This window comes from Artemia sp. Qi Xiang Cuo, chromosome 4 (assembly GCF_049724085.1).
Source record: "Artemia sp. Qi Xiang Cuo chromosome 4, ASM4972408v1, whole genome shotgun sequence".
In the NCBI taxonomy this organism is placed as follows: Eukaryota; Metazoa; Arthropoda; class Branchiopoda; order Anostraca; family Artemiidae; genus Artemia; species Artemia sp. Qi Xiang Cuo.
In genome coordinates, this window is record NC_142797.1 from 17092236 (window position 1) to 17107713 (window position 15478).

The following is a 15478-nucleotide window of genomic DNA, read 5'->3' on the forward strand; positions in this document are numbered from 1 at the left end:
CCGACTGGGTCTCTATTCATAAATTTTATTACAGCTTTTGATTCTATTCTGAGGGATGGAATCTGGAAGGCCAGGACAGAGGATGAAGTACCGGGCAAGATAGTCAGACTTATACAAGCATATTACCAACATACGCGAGTATATTGTCTCCCATCTTATTTAATTTCGTAATAGTCTAGATTATGACCAGAGCAATGACGACCTTTTCAAGCGTTGAAGTAAGTCCCAATTTTCGGATCACCGATCTGGACTATGCCGACGATATTTGCTTATTAGCTGAATCTCGTTCAGAAGCCCAATGCAAGCTGTCGAAGGTAGCTGAAGAACCCTCTCGGGTCGGCTTGAAGATAAGCTCCTCGAAGACAAAAGTCATGGTCTCTGGTATATCATCTCAAGACCCCCAATTTTTATAGAACAGTCACCCATAGATGAGATACCAGAATTCAAGTACCTAGGCTCTCTGGTGGACCCAATAGGAGGATGCACTTCAGAAATTCAGTCGAGGATTGCTTCAGCAACTGGAGTCTTCACCCAGCTAAATCACTCTCTATGGAACCAGAAAAATGTTCGCCTGAAGACAAGAATAAGGATATATCAGGCCCTTGTTCGATCTGTCCTACTATACGACTGTGAGACATGGGCTCTGAAAACATCCGATCTTCAAGCCCTCAACGTATTTGACCATTCATGTCTTAAGAGAATCATTGGTATTAAACTCCGTGGTCGAGTCAGCAATGACGCACTCCGCAAAATCTGCCATCAGCGTTTTGATTTGGCCACTATAATTAAACAAAGGAGACTCCGATGGTTCGGCCATACATTTCGCCGCCCACGCCACACCTTTGTCAATAAAGCCCTCAGATGTACACCTCTTTCGGGATGGAAAAAGCGACATGGGGGACAAAAGAAAACGTGGCTCGCCTGCATCAAGGCTGACCTATACCCAATCGGTGGCTTCAACAAGTATGGACGAAGATGGGAAAAATCCTGGCTCGAATTAATTGACCCACTCGCGAACGACCGAGACTCTTGGCTTACTACAATGACGACGCTTCTAGACGCCAGGGAGAGCTGAGATGCTTGAGTCCTGTTACAAGTACAAGTAAGCAAGTATTTAATGTGCATACTCCCGGAATATTCAAAATACTTAGCACTTACTTCCCGCGCCCAGGGAAGTCATTAAGGGCATGGACTGTTTTCATATTTAAATGAAGAGCAAGTGGGACAAAAAGAGGAACAAAGTACTAACGATTACGCAAGTTAAACAAAAATTCATCAGAAATAAAATATAAAATCAAATCAAAATGAATATATGAAATAAATATAAAATTATCGGAAATGACACTTTCTAAAACTATCTAGATTTTGGTGACTAAATAAAATATAAAATAAAATCCAAATTAATATTAGAAATAAATATAAGTTATCAGAAAGGAAGCTTTTTAAAACTATCTAGATTTTAGTGATTGGCCCAGCTGTAAACATACTTATGGGGTTTTCGAGATTTCTCGATGGTCCCTTTTCTATTTATCAACGTTCATTGATATTCTATGTTGTAAGCTCAGTGGAAAACAAAATTAAAATTGCAAATAATGTTTGTAGTCCATCTTTTGTTCAAGCTATATTCTCAACTTGTCGCACAGAAGTATTCATTCTAGTGACAACACCAAATCGTCTAATTCTAAAAACAAACAAATTGTAGAAAACGAGAGAAAAGCGCTTTAAACTTACAAACCTAAGTATTGAATCCCAATTGTGTTAGGGGGGGGGACTTTGAGCCCGTATTCTCCCTTAAATTTCAAAATATGTAGCGTACATATCATGTTTACGAAATATCTGAATGACGAAATAACTAGTAATGATACATTGTAGGACTTCATGTTATACATAGTAACCTGTTCGTCTTTGGGCAAGTTGCTGCTTTTGAATCGCTGTAATATTATTTTTCCTCGTCTAGGCCTAGTTCATTGAGCTTGCTTCTCCAAAGGTCTAGTCACATATATTTATATATATTATATATATATATATATATATATATATATATATATATATATATATATATATATATATATATATATATATATATATATATATATATATATATATATATATACTCCCTTGTGTCTATCTCCAAAAACAGGTTTTGTACTAATTTATAAGCTGGTTACAGAAGCAGGAATAAGCGACGATTAAGACGTGAACACCCAAGCTCAATTACTACGGGACTGTAACCTAATTAGGCGCAGCTTTTTCTGATGTCAGAAATCCTACATGGTATTTCACACGCGTTGGCAACGAACAGAAATTATTAAGTATATGATTGGGTTCGCCCCCTAGTCAATACCTCGCTCTTTAAGCCAAAGATTTTTTACTTTCATAAGAGCTATTTATTCTAAATAACGGCCTTTGTGATAAAGGGGTCATTTTTAAAGAATTAGAACAAAATTGGAACTAGTGTAAAGAACGAGGTATTGACTAGGGGGCGAACCCCCTAATATACTTATTAAAAATATATGGATATAGTATATGGATTTAGAAGTTCGTTACGTAGGTTAATTCGTAAGTTACGTATATTACTAGTATTATGTATTATGTAGTTGAAGTATTATGGAGTATAATAAGTAGTTGAACCCAAAGTCTGCTCTTTCTTTTTTTATTATTATTATTATTATTTATCGTTAAACTTGTTTGCAGTTAAATGCTCATGTGATTTTTTCTCTAGCCTAAATCAGAAATTGATCAAATTATTGAATATATTGAGGGAGATGAAGAAAAACCAAAAGAGATCAAGCCTCAGTATGTGGAATCCGCTAATGAAAAGAAAGCTGCTAAAAAGGCCAGACAAAAAGAGAGGAAGGTAATAAAACAATTGAATATTTGTGTAACTTTTTCAGTACCTGTTATTCTGCCAAGAAATTCAGTATGGGGGGGGGGGGAGTTTATTATATTTTGGATTTTGTCGAAAAAAGAGGTATTGCAAAAAAAAATCAAGCAAACGAGAGACAGGTAATAATAATATCAGGATGTTTATGCAACGTTTTCAGTGTCTATTATTTTGCCCAGAACTTCGGTGTGGTGAGGGGAGCGTAGTTCATTATCTTGTAGATTTTGTTGAAAAAGACGCTATAATGAACTAAAAAATCACATATAAATTATTATATTTATTGTTCGAACCTGTCGATATGAAATTTCTTGCAATGTTTCAGATTTCCACTTCTAACATAGACATAGACATAGACATAGACATAGGTTTATTAAGATCGAACAGCGTAGCCATGGCTAATTTATGTCGTCTTTACAACAATATTAGAAGAAAAAAAAAAAAATACAAAGAACACTATAAAAACACTAACACGTGAATTCAAATAACACTAAGTCTTGTTGTATGCTTCAACGAAAAAGGGGACAAACGTGTTTTTGTAGCGGTTGGTCCTGCAGACAGGGGGTTGTAGCTTCGACTGGGATCTGGTTCTTTGGTTAACAGGAGCTTCAGGTGGGAGGATCAGTCTGTGATGGGGCGAAGATAGCAGTGACTTGCCGAGGGACATGATCAGTGATAATCGTCTGTCGCTGAGAGATTCAAGGTTCAGTTCTTGCAAGAGTTTGTTGTAGTCGTCACTTCTGTTACCAACGATTATGTTAACAGCTCGTTTCTGCAAAGATTCAAGGTCATCGCAAAGGTAGTGGATGCTCTGGACAAAAGGTCCCCAGACAGCGACGGCATATTCGAGTAGAGGTCTCACATACGTAATATAGGCATTTTTTAGGCTTTGAGTGTCGCAGCCAAACCTGCGCATCAGGACTAGGGTCTGAAGTGATGCATTGCCAGCCTTAATAACCTTCTCCACGTGTTCAGTGAATGTGCAGTCCATCGATAATGTGACACCGAGGATTTTTGCAGATGGAACAATAGGAAAAGGGACTTGCGGGAATTCCAGATCACGTTTTAAGGGGCAAAACCTGAGGATCGTTGATTTATCTGCATTCAGTGTCAACTTGTAACGTTCACAGTCCTCAGAGAAGGATGCCAGAAGGGTCTCGCTGAACTGACGTTCGATTACACCTTCTCTCACGAGGTATTTGAGGACAAATGATAAATCGTCGACGAATTTGAGTCGCTCTTCGAAATTCTGAAGGAGGAAGTTGATGAGGGAGATAAATATGAAACCAGCAAGTCTTGTACCCTGAGGGGCTCCACAGGTAAGTTTAGACCAGTATGAGATCAAGTCACCTTCAAACAATGGAAATACACACTGCATTCTGTCCTGAAGGAAGCTCATCACTAATGCAAGAGACCGCTTCTGTGCGCCCATTGCTCGCATATTTTTTGCTGCCGTAAGATGACAAATCAGGTCAAATGCCTTCCTGAAATCGGCAAGAGCTAGGTCGATGAAGGTACTGCCCTTGTCAAGCCACTTAAAGATAATGTCAACTAGGCGCACGAGGTATATCAAGGTATTGCAACCTTTGAGGCCGCCATACTGGTAACGGTCTATGTTTTCCCGCGTTTGCTCGAGCAATTCACGCAGGATGAATGACTCGGTGACTTTTGCAAAGGTAGATGTGATTGATATCGGTCGTAACTCGTTGCAAGATTTGGGTGTTTTAGTCTTCGATATAACACGCACAAATGCGCGTTTCCAGCACGACGGGAAAGTTGACTGGGCGAAACATTCGCTGATGATGTGTCCAAGTGGCTTGGCAAGGAAAAGAGAGAACTCTCGTATTAACCTTATAGGTAGCTCTTCAGGAAAAGAGCTACTGGATGGACACAACTTGTTCAGCTCATTGAAAACTTGATACTCAACTATTTCGATTTCACCTTCGTCAGGGCATATCGACAGTAGATTCTCTATTTCAGTGTTAGTTGGGGCAGGAAAGGATGTACAAATGTCAGTAAAGTAATTGTTGACGTCATTTGCACTCACGAGTGACCCATCATCGTTCAGAATACGGATACTGGATGATATTGTTTTTCCAGCAATCTGCCTCACTAGACGGTGCCATTTACGGGGATCCTTTTTTATTTCAGTGTCCAAAAGGGATTTTCCGAAGGACTTTCTTGCCTCGCGACAAAGGCTAACGATTTTGTTTCTTAATAATCGTAACGACGTTGCGTCACCACTTGACTGCCTTACAGTGGTTTTTTTGCGAATCAGCTGTTTTATTTTTGGAGTGATCCAGGGCTTGTCAGATTCGCTCACGACAAATTGCTTTTCCGGGAAAACTTCTAAGTATTTCTCATAGAGTAGGGACTGAAATATTTCTACTTTCCTGTTGACATCGCTTTCGTTGTATACTTCGCTGAAGCAGTGAGTACCGACCCACATTCCGTACGTATTAATAGCAGACTTCGTGATAGGTCTCCGGAGTACTTTTATTTTCTTAAGCTTCCTGATTTCACTTTTTGCCTTCATCAGCAGAGTGTGATGGTCCGATTTGCCCAATGGCCCGTTCGAAGACACGTCTTTGTAATATGGAGCAAGGTTTGTAAGAATAAGGTCAAGGGTACTCCCGGTCACATGGGTGGGTATCTTGACCACTTGTGACATACCCAGCGTATTAGCAAGCCATTGTTTCTTTGTTTGGTTGAAGTCACCAGCTATTATGAAGCCCGGGCGGCTATACGGCTGACGTAATGTGTCTAACGTAGACTGAAGGTAGGATACCAACAGCCGTCTGTTCTTGGCACTTTCAGGATAGTAGATACTTGCAATAATGATGCAAGAGACATCTCGTGGTAAATGTTTTGGCTTGCATAATGCCCAGATCGCTTCATGGTTAGGGTCATTGAAGTTATCTAAATATTTGCAGGGGATATCATCGCGTACATACAGGGCAACACCTCCGCCAATCCTGTCTGTTCTAGTGTTCATCTACCTCCTATGGAGAAGAGTGGGTTTCTGAATAATAAGCTACCATAGAGATGGGTAACTTTGAACAAAATCAGTAATGAACAAATCATCGCTCGCTTTCCGCCTGCGTTGGAACTGGTCAATTGGACTTGTTACTAGATTGTTAGATTGTTACTAGATTGCTAGATTTGTTACTTGATTATTGATAAATATCATCGGAAAAAGTTGGTAATTCTTCCAATCAGGATCAGACGATATATTAGCTTATTATTTGTAAGAGAATTTGAGCTGCCCAAAGTTGTGAAAAAGTGGTTAAAGTAAGTCGCCCTTTTTTACTTAGATGAACTAAATTAGGACTTCTAGTTTGGTATTTTTCCATAGACGAAGAGCAGAATGGTGAAATGAGGAAATTTACAGGTGCAGTCACCTCCTTAGAAATCACTTCCGAAGATTCAAGATGGCAGCAGTGTTCAATGTTACCTGCGAGTATTTTGTTTTTGTGGGGTAACTTAAAACATTTGATTGGTTACCATTTTCTTTCTGCATTCTGGATTTCAATGTTCTTTACTGGCCAATTGCCAAATTTCGCATGGAATTGATATTTGCTCATCTCAAAGAGTATGGGAAACTTACAAGCGTAGGAACTGGCCCTGGTGTCGACCATAAACTAAACGCCATCTAGCATTGGCGAAATTTGGAATTTTTGGTGTAATTATAAGAATAAATAATTTAATTTGTGTAGTTGGTAAAATTAGTGTTTTAATAAGTGTCTGATCTCAGCTCCTGACAGAAAACAATTGCAAAACTTGAAGAAATTCTACATATCGCCTAACGCTAGATGACGTTGATGATTTTTTCCGACACTAGTGCCATTTTCTATTCTTATAAGTTACCCATACTCTTTGGCTCTGATGTTCAGACTTAAAGGGAATCATTGAAAATCTGTTGATCTCAGGAAGGTGCAGATCAATCCGATCCGTTCTTCTAAGTTTTTACAACGGTTTTCCTCTCGGGCCATTTGCTAGTTCTTTTTTGGCCTACTTTAGTTTCCTCTTTAAATGGAAGTCAAGAAAAAAAAAATAGGAAATAAAAAAAAAGATTGGTTTTATTTTAGAGAGTTTATGCTGCTCTTTACAGAGTAGAAGAAAAGAAAAAACAAATTTTGATATTGGTATTAGTTTTTGGTAAGGAAGAAGGATTTTAAAACTGAGTAAGGAATTCGAGAAATATTTCGAAATAAATGTCTCAAATTCAGTTTTTTAGTAGTTTTGTTTTCCGCGTTCCAATTTTTCACGCTGTTTTTTGCTCAATTAAAAATAACGTGGAATAAAATAATCAATGATTACAAAATGGACAACTCAAAGGGAGCCACAATACGAGAATTCCACCAGCTTCTGAAACTGCTGCTGGTAAGTCTAACAACAAATAGAAAAGCTATTCTCAAGAATGGCTTTGGAAGTGCTTATCACGCTCCAGTTTCTTCTAGGAGCATCCACTTTCTGACCAGTAAATTCCGTAAGAGGTTGCAGATAGTGTCAGCAAAGATTAATTGGATGTCCTGCAATCCCGCAGATTCGGCAAATCTATGAAAACTTTGCACGCAAAACACCTTAGCGTGGCAATTGGGAAAAGTATACGAGATGCAGAGGATTCAATTTTCGAGTCCGAAACGACTGAACGTATCATTATGCAAAAGTGAGTTCGAAACCAGAGTTGATTAGTCGGCGAGTGCTGGCCCTTCTATATTGTCGGCCGATCAGCAGCCAAAGCATTTTCAAATTGCCTTCCAGTTTGCGTGGATGGGCTCTGGTTCATTGTAAAGTACTTCGTAGGTCGAACTACAAATATTTCGTGGTACTGGAGATAGATGCTCCTTCTTCTGACGACTTGCTGATCGTGATCTACCTTCAGAAAAACAGGGATAGATCCTTCTGTTTACCAAGGGTGAAAATTCAGTATCTGTCTGTCCAGACCAGATAGAGGGAGATTTTTCAACCCCCTGGTTCACTAGGTACCATGAAACTAAAAAAAAAAAAAAAAAAGATATTGCATTGCATTTGGAGATTATTTTTTATACTGCCGCTGAATTGTCACTCATTATCCTATTGTTTTCTCATCTGTTTTTTTTTTTTTTTTTTTTTTTTTTTTTTTTTTCGTTCAAACTTAGTATCTCGGGTTAAATGTTAATTATACGCATGTGTATATGTATGTAGCAGTAAATGAATGACTGAATGAATTTTCCTATTTTTTAGCAAGCCGAGTTCATTGCCAAACAAACCGACGCAATTCAAGAGAAACCGTCCCAGCAGTCTGAAATGAATGGAATGGTTCGAATTGTCCACGACCCTGTTACTCAGCGTGCCATAATTACTCCTGTACAACATGGTTATCCACCAGTTGCTCCTCAACACTCTTATCCTTATATGCCAATGCCAGGAGGACCAATGTATAACCAGTATCCACAAGGCCAATACCCCGGGCACGGGTATTACCCACCAATGTATCCTCCTATGTATCCTGGCATGCAGCAACAGGGGTATGGATACCAACAGCCACACGCGAATGGGTATCAGCCGCCGCAGAATAACCCTGTGTATCCACAACCAACGCTACAGGTACGGTACCTTTCTTTGCTTCTTTTTCTGCCTTTGTCATGTTTTGATATTGACCGTAGCAGCAATTATTAAAAAAGGGAAACTCGATAAATGTTTATATTGATCAGATTAAGGTTTTTCAAAGAGATATCGTGAAAGAGGAGAAATTGAAATAATTATATTTATTTCTATTATAAATTAATATATTTTTATACTATTATGTTAATTATACTATAAAATGTTACATTAATGAAATTGTAATGATTAATTCTATTAATATGTAGATTGTAATTTTTATATTATACATTGTGTAAATTATATATTATGTATTGAAATAATTGTTGTATATACATATATCTATATATATATATATATATATATATATATATATATATATATATATATATATATATATATATATATGTATGTATATGTGTGTGTGTGTGTGTGTGTATGTATATAACATATAAAAATTGAAATTTGAAAATTTGAAATATATATGTGTATGTATATATGTATATAAAATTGAAATTTGCTCAGAATGTTGGACTGAGCATATATATATATATATATATATATATATATATATATATATATATATATATATATATATATATGTATGTATATATGTGTGTGTGTGTGTGTGTATGTATATAAAATATAAAAATTGAAATTTGAAAATTTGAAATATATATGTGTATGTATATATGTATATAAAATTGAAATTTGCTCAGAATGTTGGACTGAGCTTAGGCAACGAATAGGTACTATTTGAAAGATGAAGATGGCTTTAAACAATTGTGTGCCTGTTATTCCAAGCAAATTAATGGTCCCGTGTCAATTCTAAATTCTTGGTCAACCTTCCTAAGACCATAGGCGGGCGTGCCTTGTTTGCCTCTCATTCCAGGCAATATAATGGTCCTATGTCAATTTTAAATTCTTGGTGAACCTGCCTGAGACTCTAGGCAGGCATGCCTTTCCAAAAACTAGCACACAAGTATTTGTCCAATAAGAGTCGTACTTACTCCCGTCATTTGCCCGTACCATTTAAACATTTGCCGCTCAATTACTTGGACTATCTGCCTTGGCTTTTTCTACAACTAGCCATTTCTTGATGCCTACTGCAAAATACTTGATTTTCAATTCAAAATCAACATTAATAATGAAACGCAACACGTTCCATGAATGGAAGGAAAATCCATCTGTTGATGTATGGAGGCATGAGAAACTAGACCTCCGGCGCCAGGGCACTTTTGAATTCTGTTTCTTCTATTTGGAATTTCTTTCTTTTTTCCTTTTTTTCTTTTTTATTATTATTATTGATTCCGTTCATTCGAATTCTATTTTGAACTTCAAGGTCTGAATTTGCAACTATTACCTACCTACAGACTGGTGATATAAAAAAAAGGCAGTTGTAGCGTTGTTACATAACACAGTGAATGGATTTGTCAATGCTTAGCTCATCTACTCATCCACAAAAAATGATATAGGTTTTCAGTGTTATGAGTGCAACGTAGTAATAGAGTTTTCCAGAAATCAATTACCAGAAAATTGTAATTGATTTGCAATCTAAAGCCCAAGATAATCAATAAGTTGGGTTAGTTATTTGTACTGTAATAGAGTCGCAATTATGGTCCACAAATCTCATTTACGTAACATCCAAGTCTCACTATTTCAGACCAGTGCGCATATGCATGTATATTGGATATTAGCCTGTACCACAAATTCCAAATTCGAACCAGAAGGATTCAAAATTCTGATTTTACGTGACAGAGTTGTTTTCATTGGCTGTCACTGACGCTTTGACTAAAGGACTTAAATGCCACTTCCCCTTAAGTTGCTTTACCTCAGTGGACGTAAAGAGGCCACTGATTAGTTGAAAGTGATATCATACGATCACTTTCATCCAATCAGAGGTCATTCGACGATTTTCCTGTTTCAAATTTGCAACTTGTGGCACTGTTTCCAATACCTGTTTCCAATACCACCATGGACAATGAGTAGGGGCACAAATACTTAAAAGATAGAGTTCAGGCCTTACTTCTCTATGAAAGTTTGAGTTAGGAATCTTAGATACTTAATGGAGATGCGATAATATGGGAATCTACCCAAATTATCGAAATAGACGTAATTCCTTTGATTTTCTGCCTACCAAGCTCAAATCAAGGGGGTGCTTCATCTGTGGCTCTCAAACGTTGTTGCCGTTATAATTTAGAAAATATATCTTTATTTTATAATATATTATATTATATTGTTATTATTATATTATTCTACATTATCATGTTATATATTATATTTTATATATTGTATGCGTTATCAATTTAGACGATAAGATAGATTATAGATTTAGAAAATATGTCTTTATTTTACAATATATACTTGTAATATAATATTGTTATTATTATATGTTATATTTTATTTATTGTATGCTTTATAGGTTAGGACAATAGGATAGATTGTAGATTAAGAAAATATATCTATATTTTATAACATATTATATTTTATATATTGTATTTAGAAAATAAGATAGACAGTAAAATTGCAATATGCATTATTGAAAACCGCCCTAATTGTTTTGAACTTTTTTTTGGCATAAATTTTAACTTTTGGCTCGTGCTAAAATGGAGTGTAATTGAATTGCTTAAAAAGAAAAAATTGAGTATTATAGGCTTTTGGGCGTACTTTTCTAGGCCACATGTCTCCATTTGACAAGGCATTATTGCCTATAAAGTTATTTCACCTTTATTGAAGACAATTAGCTATAGCATTGAAACCAATATTTTGAATTATTTAAAATCAACTCTGTAACAAAAAAGACACGACCTGCAATAGGTTCGAGGAGTGTGCGTCTGTCCAAAGGGTCTATTAACACATCAAAATAAATTAATATAATATATAGAATAAAACATATTATCAAAACTAATATGTAACATAAGAAGATAATACAAGGCTAGAAAGATATTATATAAATATAATAAGGCAATATATATATATATATATATATATATATATATATATATATATATATATATATATATATATATATATATTTGTAAAAATCACAAGGCATTATTTTTCTAAATTAAACATAATTTATGTTTTATATAAACATAATAAACATTATATTTTATATTAACATAATAATTTAATAAACATAAATATATCAAGAATCATTTAAAAAAAAGGGCCATCGTAGTAACGGCTATTGTAGCAACTAATTTAGGCTACTCTCTTCAACATACTAAGCACTAAGTACAGTTTATCACACTAGTAAGAAGGGTAACCAATGAAATACTGAAACGATTAGTGGCACTGGTTCACGGCACAAGAACGTGGCGTGTGTTTCGGTTGACTGCAGCGGTTAGGGGTAGTAGGGAACGGTGTTTATCACTCAAAAGCACGGCGTGTCCAAACTTAAACATTAGATGCTACCTGTGTTGTTTAAGGGTTGGGATTTGTAGAGCTGCGAGGGCAGATTCGTAAGTGAAAACAAAATAAGAAAGAAGGGAAGTTGGTAAAGCAAACATAGCAAAGAACAAAATATAATGCGATATTATTTATTCCCATTTGTTATGCGTTGTCCTCATTTTTTAGAGTTTTATTCGACTTGGTTTGATCTTTTCTGAAAGAAGGGATCTTGCTGACTTATACTTATTAGTTTTATTGGTAACCGAGAAGCTTTTTGCGTCAGAAAAGATTAAATTGATTCTCAAAGTCAGCTATTGGGAAAAGGGGAACTTTTTTCCACGCCTTTCCCAAAGCCAGCTATTGGGAAAGGGGGAAAATACAACAGGAAATGCAGCGAGTATTGACCCTTACAAAAAGCTATTGTTCCTTTTGGTCAGTTAAAATTTTCAAAATAATCAGAGACTAAACTTGAAAATGTGCTAATACTTTAGATGTGCTGGGTGTCAAATAAAAGGATAGCGTAAAAAGATATGGCATTTGGCTTTATAGTCGCTACCGGTGGTGCTGGTCGCCGTTTCCTCGCCCTTCAGAAAGTCCGGGGGGGGGGGGGCAGAGGAGCTAGGTTGTGCTTTTGTGCGCCTTTCCTTTTTACCTTCCTTTCAGGTACCTTTTTTGAGCAGGGTAGATTCTGGCTTAGCTTACAGAGTCACTCAAATGTTCCTGGAGGATAGTTTGATTAAAACAAAAATGTTCGAAGCGTTTTTTGGATTTTACTTATACGAATAAGTTACATCGAAACTCTATAGTTACATTGTTGCCTAACTCTTTTTATCTAAAAGCATTTCAACTTGACCCCCTTTTTGTCAGTTGGGAGAAACTGTCCTTCAAATTTGTCCCAAACCTCTTCCATTCCTCTTTCATCCTATGTTCCTCTTACACCCCGGCTCCCCACAGAAGCGACTCTGGTATTTACAAAAGTGACACCGGTTTACTCTAGGTAACAGCGATATTCTCAAAGCTTTGTGCCGAATTTTGTTCGTGCTTTTAAGAATCCGTAACTTGTGCGTTTTGACAAGATTGCTCGTATCTTCTTATGGTGGCCGTATTTTAGTTACGTTGATATTTTTTGATATTTTTTGATATTTTTTTAGTTTTAGTTGATATTTTTTTTTAACGACTTGATTGACTAGAAGATCCATGTTTGGGCCATGCCTATGAGAGTATGTTATTTCCAACAAATGATTTAATCTGATTTGAATAGATGAATTTTTTTTAAATATAATAGGTAAATCGGATTTTCAAAGCTTCAAATGCAACTGTATAAGACGTGTTCCTGTTGTCGCGATAAAAAATATAGAGTACTTAAAAAAACACAGTAAACTGCGCAAGTTTTGCGTGACAAGTCTTAGAACAATTCGTGTAAAATTCTGACTTGCCATAGATCTAAAAGTGGAACAGTGAAATTCAAACGGAGATTTTTAACTCTGTGTGTAGGTGCAAAACTAGTATGAAAGTAAAACAGAGGCACGTAATGATTGCGAATTATGGTCACGTAATAATACGAGATTACGTAATGACAAAAGTCGTAATGATTACGTCTTAAAGAAGAAACAGAAGTTTCATTTTCAGGTTTTGAGTTTTACTTTACGTTCACATACCACTGACAAATTTAATCAGAGTCATAGGTTTTATCTTAAATTCTTTAACTCTTCTACTATTAATTATTTCTTTTCTCTAGTTGTTGTGTTTGAAATCAATAAATAATTTGTTAAAAGTTGCATTACTTATTTTTAGGCAGCCGCCCCAACCCCCACTGCACCTGCTTCTTCCACTGATACTCAGAACAAACCTCAAGGACCCATGGTAACTCTTCGCCGTGTGGTTGATAACGGTCCTGAATCCAAGGTCACAGTAACTCTAAGAGGAGAGCAGCCAGATAGGGATAAAGTACTTTTCACTCTGGTCAATGGACAAGGTAGGTTAATTTTTGTAGTGAAGAATGCTTTCACCTTTGTTTATGTATCGCATATTTTTGGTTCTTTTTCAGAATTGACGAGTCAAAAAATGTATTTATAAAATGTTCTTGATTCTGTGGTTGGCTCGTCAGTCGCATATAGTTGACCACCAGGGTTGCCAGCTGTAGCACGAAAATGCTATTTTATCACTATTTCATTATGTGTAACACTGCAGCACGTGCTCAAGATCGCCACATGTTGCACGAAGGTGCTATTGTAGCAATATTACAGTCAGTTTTTTTTACTGTAGAACCAAAAATCCCTGTGTAGCACGTAAATTTGGGCAATTGTAGCACTTTAGGAACTGAGCGTGTTGGCCACCCTGCCTGTGTAGTTTGAGCTGGATAGATGCCGCAAGTTGCGGGTTCGTAGTTCTTTTGAGTGGCATAACTTTCCTTTGATGAGGAGTATAAGTTCGATTGTTGTATCTGGTGCTTTCGACAAAGTAGTGCATCCCCAGGTTCTCGTTTCTTTTATTTCAGACGTGAATGCATTTTTTACATTTAAAAAAAAATTATTTATAAATTAATTTATAAATTAAATAATTTAAATATTTTAAAATATTTTAGAATGCATTTATAAATTATTAAAATATTGGCTCTGTTGTCTCTTAGTTCAAGTCGAATTTATCGGAGAGAATATGTCGAATTTATCGGAGAGAATAGCAAAAATCGAGGTGGAATTTCCTCTTCGTTTGTTTTTAGATGGGTTGTGGCTAGTGTTCTCGCGTCTCTCTCCGAGAGATTAAATTACATTGTCTATGATGAATACATTGTCATGCTGATGAAAACAATTCTTTTCTCTATATTTTTATTTATAATCCTAATAACTTTTTCCAAATTTTATTTTCAAGTAGGCTATAATAATAATTAATAATTTATTTTTGACCCGCTAACATTATAAAAAAGTGGAGTAGCAAAAGAAAATAAAAAGACTTACAAAACAAAACACATTCAAAACAATATCAATATAAAGAACTACAAATGCAAATCAGAACACTCGCACAAGAGGATGAAAAGGACCCAACCGCTTGCAGGCCCCATCTTTTAACTTCGAGTCCAACTTATATGACGTCAATATATCAGTTGCATTAAACATTCGAATAATCTTACGGTTTCTATACCAACGAGGCAAATACAAAATATATTTACAGTAACGGAAGTACAAAACTCTAATATCCTGCATATCACTAGTATTAAAAAATGGGCGCGAACCTGATAGAAAAAGAATGGAATGGTCACAATATGTTGAATAGAATAATATCTGCAAGTGCACTAGCACGGATAGCTGAAATAGAAGAGCAGATACTAATCCCGAGCCAGCGCAACGCAGGAACCAGCATAACTGAAAAAGAACTACAACTCAAATCACTACTTGGGTTTTTGGCATTGAAAACTAGATACTCACATTTTTCAGCATTAAGCACGAGGCCAATTTTTTCCAAAAGCTTCGAAACAAACTGGGTAGACTTAGCTATGGTGAATTTTGAACGGCTAATAAGTAATAAATCATCTGCATAAGCAATGTGAGATAAATTAGTTAGACCCGTAAAACACGACGGAAAAATACGAGAAAGCACAGGGTATAAACAAGCATTAAAAAGGTA

The 15478-nt window shown here is 36.1% G+C and overlaps 1 protein-coding gene across 3 annotated transcripts in view; it reads left to right on the top strand.

Annotated features, from left to right (window-relative positions):
* LOC148952827 (uncharacterized) overlaps positions 1-15478 on the top strand; it is a 135435-nt gene that overhangs the window by 90904 nt on the left and 29053 nt on the right. For all 3 annotated transcript variants that reach the window (XM_089088116.1, XM_089088114.1, XM_089088115.1), the window contains exons 13-15: positions 2723-2857; positions 8108-8470; positions 13652-13832. In XM_089088116.1, coding sequence (XP_088944242.1) covers positions 2723-2857; positions 8108-8470; positions 13652-13832 — 679 coding nt within the window. The remainder of the gene's footprint in view (positions 1-2722; positions 2858-8107; positions 8471-13651; positions 13833-15478) is intronic.